This window comes from Asparagus officinalis, chromosome 1 (assembly GCF_001876935.1).
Source record: "Asparagus officinalis chromosome 1, Aspof.V1, whole genome shotgun sequence".
Classification (NCBI taxonomy): Eukaryota; Viridiplantae; Streptophyta; class Magnoliopsida; order Asparagales; family Asparagaceae; genus Asparagus; species Asparagus officinalis.
This window is the reverse complement of record NC_033794.1, coordinates 99,543,241-99,551,081: the sequence shown is the minus strand read 5'-3', so window position 1 is coordinate 99,551,081 and position 7,841 is coordinate 99,543,241. Positions and strand designations below refer to the sequence as shown.

The 7,841-nt window shown below is 36.8% G+C and overlaps 1 protein-coding gene across 1 annotated transcript in view; it reads left to right on the top strand.

Annotated features, from left to right (window-relative positions):
- The window catches only part of LOC109838029 (probable polygalacturonase At1g80170), an 18,454-nt gene continuing 15,413 nt past the window's right edge, over positions 4,801 to 7,841 (top strand). Inside the window, exons 1-2 of the mRNA XM_020406449.1 lie at positions 4,801 to 4,974; positions 7,467 to 7,607. Of these exons, the coding sequence (XP_020262038.1) occupies positions 4,801 to 4,974; positions 7,467 to 7,607 (315 nt within the window). The remainder of the gene's footprint in view (positions 4,975 to 7,466; positions 7,608 to 7,841) is intronic.

The following is a 7,841-nucleotide window of genomic DNA, read 5'->3' as shown; positions in this document are numbered from 1 at the left end:
GTCGTGAGATAGATTTTGAGGTACATTCAAGGTACGCTCAATGTTGGTTTAGTTTATGAGTGGGACACTATAGGTGGGTAGTTGTGCATTGGCTATGTTGATTCGGACTATACCCGAGATTTGGATAAGCGCCGGTCTACGACGGGGTGTATGTTCACTTTGACCCATGAGCCGGTGTGTTGGAGATGCACCTTACAGTCAACGGTGGCTTTGTCTACGATGGAGGCATAGTATATGGTAATTACGGAGGCTGTGAAGGAGGTTATTTAGCTTCGAGAACTTTTAGAGGAACTTGGTATATCGCAGCGGTCCGTTACTATTTATTATGATAGCATGAGTGCTATCTATTTGGCAAAGAATCAGGTTTTTTATGCGAGGACGAAACACATTGATGTTGGTTATCACTTCGTTCGAGATGTTCTTGAAGATGACGATGTGGAGATTGTGAAGATCCACACGAAGGATAATCCGACGGATATGCTCACTAATGTGGTTTCGAGCAATAAGTTTGATCATTGTCGAAACTTGTTACACATTCGTGATTGTTGAGGCCGTTGGTGGCCATTTGGGTGAACTACGTTCTGCTTGATTTCTTGGGTAAGAGGATACATAGGCAGTCTTTTAGATACAACTGGGATGGATTGGTTGATTTTGATGGGGGTGAGATTGTTTGGACTCTCGTTCGGGATTCCTGACTTGTTGTGGATTGAGTCCGTTGTTGTGAATTATTTCATGGCGTACTGGACACAAGTGGTATATTTGGATACTTTGGTGTTGGCTCAGTTTTAGGAAAACTTCACCGAGGTGAAGAATTATGAACGAACATGAATCTGGGGCCCACCCACGTGCCACCCACATGCAGCACAAGTCGGGTAATTATGAGGCCAGGCCCAATTTCGTTTTTTTTTGGCCTGGAATTTTCGGATATAAATAGCAGTGATTTGCTAGGGTTTTAATGTGCAAGGAGTTTTGAATTAGCTGTGACGTGTTTTCAGCAGAGGAGAAAAGCGGTGTGCAAAGCTTCGTACATAAGGGGAAAACAAGGGTTTTTCGGCTGTACTTGGTGAAGAAGGACAGTGGACTTTTGAGAGAGTTTTTTGCATCCCTTTGAGAGAGAAATTGAGAAATAGTTTGAGGGTTTTATTTGTGAGGCTTTGTGTGATTGTAAACCTTATTTATATTTTCTTTTTGTTCTCTAGTAGTAGATCTCCCCCTCCTTGCCTCGTGGACGTAGGCAATTAGCCGAACCACATAAAATTGGTTATCTCGCTATTTGTGTGATTTGTAATAGCTTACTTAGGTTCACTTGACAGATCAGTCCTAGAACTGATGAGAGGAAGAGCTGATATCCTAATTTATTGAGATATTTTGCTTAAGGTTCTTGTTTCCTTTATGAAACAGGAATTCCTATTGTGATCTGACTCTTTTGTTGTGCTGCCGAAGTGCTGCCGAAATTTCCATTACGCGCAACAGAAACAGCTTTAGTTTGTGAAGAGTAAAAATCAGGGCTCTCCTAGTACAACAAGGACTGTTCAAAGTCTTATCCAAAAAGGACAAGTTGTCGGAATCCATACCCGATGATGAGAAAGAAGAGCTGAAGATGAAGGCGCATAGTGTCATACAGCTCTATTTGGCCGATCAAGTCCTGCGGGAGGTTGCCAATGAAGATACCACCACCGGCTTGTGGCTTAAGTTGGAGAGCTTGTACATGATAAGATCTCTAACGAACAAGCTCTACTTGAAGCAATGCATCTTCATCCTTTACATGAAGGAAGGTATGCGGATTAAAGACAATTTATATGAACTTAATACTATTCTTATGGATTTAAAGAATATTGATATTAAAATTGATGAAGAAGATCAAGCCCTCATTTTGTTATGTTCATTACCTCCTTTCTATGAGAATTTTGTTAATAACATGTTATACGGTAGAGATACACTTTCTTTGAAGGATGTCAAATTAGCCTTACATTTAAAAGAGTTAAGGTAGAAAGTGTTTGTCGTAGGAGGAGAGGGTCAAACTGAGCGCTTGTTTGCTTGTGGTCATCCTGAAAAGAGTGTTGGTGGTAGAGGCAAATCTAAAAATATGTCTAGATCAAAGTCTAGGCCAAGAAAAAATGTTGAACGTTATTACTATCACAAGTATAGGCATATAAAACCTAATTGTCCAACCCTCAAAACAAAGGATACTTCACAGTCAAAGTCTGAGGAGGTGAAACCTTCAGTTGCCACTATAACTGAATAGTTTTCTAGTTCACGTGAAGTTCTTTCAGTTAATGTTAATACTCATTCACAAGATGAGTGGATTCTTGATCCGGGTTGTTCCTATCATATGTGTACACATAGGGATTGGTTTGTCACATATCAATCTATTGATGGTAGGAATATCTTGCTAGGAAATAACATGTCTTACAAGACTGTTAGTATCGGGTCAATTAAGATTAGAACCCATGATAGTATTGTTAAAACATTAAGCAATGTTTGACATATACCAGAGTTAAAGAAGAACCTCATGTCTTTAGGCACCCTTGAATCAAATGATTTTAAGTTTTAGGCAAAAGGTGGAGTTTTAAGAGTTAGTAAAGGCTCTCTTATTGTGATGAAAGGAAAAAATATAAAAACATCTATTTGCTTGAAGGTAGCACAGTGATAGGTGTTGCAGCGGTATCATCCTCAGATAATTTAGATTCTGACACCATACATTTATGGCATATGCGGTTAGGGCATATGAGTGAGAGAGGACTAGATGTATTGAGCAAACAAGGTCTGCTTTATGGTCAGAAAGTTAGTGAGCTAGACTTTTGTGAGCATTGTATTTTCAGCAAACACCATAGTCTCCTTTAGTTCATGTGTCCATAGAACCAATGGTACTTTAGATTATATCCATTCAGATATTTGGGATCCCTCTCAGGTTCCATCGAAAGGTGGAGCTCGATTTGTGCTAACATTGATTGATGATTATTCTAGAAAAGTTGGGTGTATCCTTGAGAGTGAATCACACGAGATAGTAAGTAAGAGATTGAAAAGCGGATCATTGGATGTGTTTGCAACCTTCAAGCAATAGAAGTTTATGATTGAGAAGCAAATAGGAAAGAAAGTGAAAAGCCTCAGAACCGGTAATAGGATGGAGTTTTGTTCCACAGAGTTTGACCAATTCTGTAAGAATGAAGGTATTGTGCGTCATCGTACAGTTTGGCATACACCACAACAAAATGGAGTTGCAGAAAGGATGAATAGAACACTTTTGAAGAGAGATCGATACATACTCTCTAGTGTCGGTTTGTAAAAAGACTTTTGAACCGAGGCAATCAATACAGGTTGCTATTTGATAAACAGATCTCCTTCTATAGTAACTAATTTTAAAACTCCGGAAGAGGTATGGTCTGGTGCCCCTGCTAATTACTCTTATTTAAGAGTATTTGGTTGCTCTGCTTATTTTCATGTTAATGATGGTAAGCTTCCCTGCTAATTACTCTTATTTAAGAGTATTTGGTTGCTCTGCTTATTTTCATGTTAATGATGGTAAGCTTGAACCCAGAGCAAAGAATTTGGTTGCTCTGCTTATTTTCATGTTAATGATGGTAAGCTTGAACCCAGAGCAAAGAAAGCTATCTTTTTAGGATATGCTACTAGGGTGAAGGGATATAGATTGTGGTGTTCTAATCCTAAATCACCTAAGTTTATTATTAGTAGAGATGTTACTTTTGATTAAAAAATTCATGCTTCACCCGAGAAAAGAGTTTGTTATTGATATCATAGATACTAAAAAGGAGTCTAGCAAGCAGGTGGAGCTAGAGAGCTCAGCTTCAAAGAGAGTGCTTGAGGACGCTCACGTTGAATCAGTTGATACTGCAAAAGGTTCAACTTTAGATGTTGATACACCACAAGAGCAGCAATACAATATTGCTACCGGGAGAATAAAAAGACAGATCCAACCTCCTCAATGCTATGCAGACATACTTGCTTAGGCTTTGAGTATAGCAGAATCGATTGAGATTCCAAAGCCTTCTACCTATAAGGAAGTTGTTAGTAACAGTGAGGTTGTAGATTGGACTATTGCGATGACTAAAGAAATGGAGTCTCTACACAAGAACTAGACATGGGAGTTAGTAAAGTTATCAAGGGGACAAAAGTTCATTGGCTATAAATGGGTATTCAAGAAGAAAAAAGGAACTCCAGATACAGATTCTGTAAGATACAAGGCATGCTTGGAAAGCTAAAGGCTACAGTCAAATCGAATGTGTGGACTTCATTGAAGTATTCTCTCCAGTTATAAAACATGCCTCAATCCGCGTATTACTTACCATGGTTGCTCATTTTAATTTGGAGATTGAGCAACTTGATGTGAAGACGATTGTTCTACATCACGAGCTTGAGGAGCAAATCTTTATGCATCAGCTAGAGGGGTTCATTGTTGAAGGTAAAGAAGATTATGTGTTCAGGTTGAAGAAATCTATTTATAGGTTGAAACAGCCTCTGAGACAATGGTATTTAAGATTTGATACTTTCATGTTTGAGCATGATTACTCTAGGAGTAAGTATGATAGTTGTGTTTATCATAAAAAGCTCAATGATGGTTCTTTTGTGTATTTGCTTTTATATGTTGATGATATGTTGATTGCAGCTAAAGATATGTTAGAAATCAATGAGTTGAAATCTTAACTCAAACATGAGTTCGAGATGAAGGACTTAGGAGCAACAAAGAAGATTTTGGAAATGTAGATCCACAGAAATAGACGAGAAGGAAGTTTATTCCTATCTCAGGAGAAATACATTAAGAATGTGTTAGAGAAATTTGGTATGCTTGATGCCAAGCCTGTGAAAACTCCGCTTGCTACTCATTTTCGTCTTTCAGTAGATTTGTCACCTCAGGCTGAGAAGGGGGATCAGTACATGTCTTGTGTTCCTTATGCTAATGCAGTTGGAAATATTATGTATGATATAGTCTGCACCCGCCTAAATATTTCACATGCAGTCAGTATTGTGAAATATATACTTAGATATTTGAAAGGATTTACTAATATTTGTTTATATTTTGATAGGAACAAAAATTCAGATTGCAGAATACTTAGTTATTCTGATTCAGATTATACGGGCGATTTGGATAAGAGACGACCCCTGACAGGTTATGTATTCACTCTTTTAGGTAGTACCATTAGTTGAAAAGCGACTCTAAAGTCGACAGTTACTTTGTCTATCACAGAGGCAGAGTATATGGCAGTGACAAAAGCAGTAAGAGAAGTCATTTGGTTAAGAGGTTTGGTTAAAGATCTCGATTTACACCAAGGTATTTTTATAGTATTTTGTGACAGCCAGAGTGCTATACATTTAACGAAGCATCAGATATATCATGAAAGAACCAAACATATAAATGTCAGGTATTATTTTATTAGAGAATTAAAATCATCAAGATTGAGAAACTTTGTACTGTAGAAAATCCAGCAAATATGATAACGAAGCTCGTATCTTCACGCAAGTTCGAGCACTATCTCGAATTACTTGGAGTTCAACAAAATGGAGGTTAGACTCGTACGTAAGGGGTTTCTAGCGAGATAGCAAGTGAAGAGAAGATCTTCATATTCAAAGTCAAGGTGGAGATTTGTTATTTGACTTTGAATTCAACTCACTAACCCTATTACTGATCCATCAACCCAAAATACTATTTTAACAACCCAAAATACTGTTTCACCAACCCTTTTGAAGTCTATATATAGAGGAGAGTGGTGAAGGGTTAGAGCATCGAACAGAGATCTAGAACAGTGAGAAAAAGAAAAAGAGAGTTTTCTTTGAGTGTTCTCTTCTTTGTGTGAGTTTGGTAAGATATTAGAGTGATCTCTCTTTTGTGATTAGTGAAGTTCTCTGATGTTCTCGTCTGTGGACATATGTCATATTGACCGAACCACTTAAATCCTTGTATGTTGTTCTCTTTGTCTATATTAATTCAGTGTTGTTATTTTCCACTCTTATATAGACATCTTATGTGTCTGTGAAGCCCCCCACTGCAACATCTTTGCATAGAAATATATTCACTTCTCAATTTCTAGTCTAATTGTATTCCATATTGAAGAAAAATGTAGTTCAAATCAGCAACGTAACGTATGCAAATTTGTATGGAAGTTCAAGCACGCCAGTTGTAGTAAATCTTAACTATAGCCAGAGTGTACTGTGCACGTTGATGGAGTTCGATAATTTGAATATTTTCTCATCAGACCACGGGGTTAGCATGAAAGCGTATTGTATCAATGCTCACGGCTTCACCAGGGGAGGCATATATGCACTAATTTCATGTCTTCGGGCACCAGCATGAACTTACACCTAGAACATTTGAATTGCATCAGTGTGTGATGTTTGTTGTACAATGCATAAGAAAGAGGTGAAGTTTTCTGCTTTTGCTTATGCAGTGGAATCTAGTGGAAAGTGCTTCTTCCATTCTTAAACTCAATGTTTGTTTGCATTTTACAGAAAATAAATATAAACTCATAACCGACACCATAATTGAAACGGAAAGGTCCTTTAGCGATGTATCGAAGCAACTTAGACTCGATTCCTACCGGTCACGAATTTATTTACTGTATAAGTTATTTTAATAAATGGTTTTGTTTTCCTAGTCGACTCAAAATAAATTAATTGGATGAATGACGCGGTATCAAAAATAAAAATATTCAGCGATCTCGGTACATTGTATAATGATTTTTTAAAGAAAAATGCCAACCACTGAATTAATAAATTTCAGAAATCTTTTCCCTAATTCAAAAGTAGATATACATTTAACACACAGTTAATGCAATATGTGCTAGATGATTAGTAGATATGGTTGACAGCAATTTGTGAACGCATGGTGCTACGCTAACTCAGTAAATCCTATTCCTGTTAACTAAAACCGCCCAAGTAACCTTTTGACTTGAAAACTGAGAGCAACTTTTGTTTTCTGCCAAGTCAAAAAATCAACAAATTTTCCTAGCCTCAACGCTAATAGCCAATTACAGTTCCAGTCCCTCATTAATGCAGTACTAACTATAAGTAAATGAGTGATAATTTCTATGCATAATTCCCCGCACGTGTCACAACCTTACACTGTTAGGTCTAACTGCTTTAGTCTTTGTGTGTCTTAATACTTTATTTTAGAATTAATTAAGATATAAGAAGCATATAAGAGGGTTTTTAAGATAAGCTGCCCAGAAAAGAAGTTAGAATTAGAGTTCCCATTTGAGAAAGAAATGGTAAGAGCATTCGCTATGCGAACGAATTTTTTTTCTTTTTGAGAGTTAGTACTGTTTATATTAATTGAGTATGAATTCTATCAGAACACTCTGTATGTCAGCTCTAAGTGAAAATAAAGTGTTTCTGATAGAATACTTTCATGCTGGAATTCCTCATTTGAAAGAATTGATGCAAGATATCTATCTTTTTCATTGAGAAAAAAATTAAAAGCATTTATTTCTACATATTTTTATATGACTTCTTAGGATCTTTTCTGTTTCACCGCGGTCATTCTAAGTCTCAGTCATTTATTTTTGGGGGTTGGGTCTGATGAAAGTACTGCACGGACTGAGTTTAATGTTTTAGATTTTGGAGCCATTGGCGATGGCACTACCGATGACACTGAGGTAAAATTTTCCTTCGCTTTTCATATTTTCTGACAAAACTGACAATTCACATGATTTTTTTCTCCATTCTTGCAAAGTAAAATAGCTAATGAAAGTTATATTTTCCTTCTATATTTTCTTAAATTTTCACTTGAATGACAATTAGCTGTCCTTTTGTTTTTTGTTTTTGTTTTTGTTATTAACCTAAAAACAAGTTTTTCTTAAAATTTTAGCAAAAAAAAGGAAGAAACACAC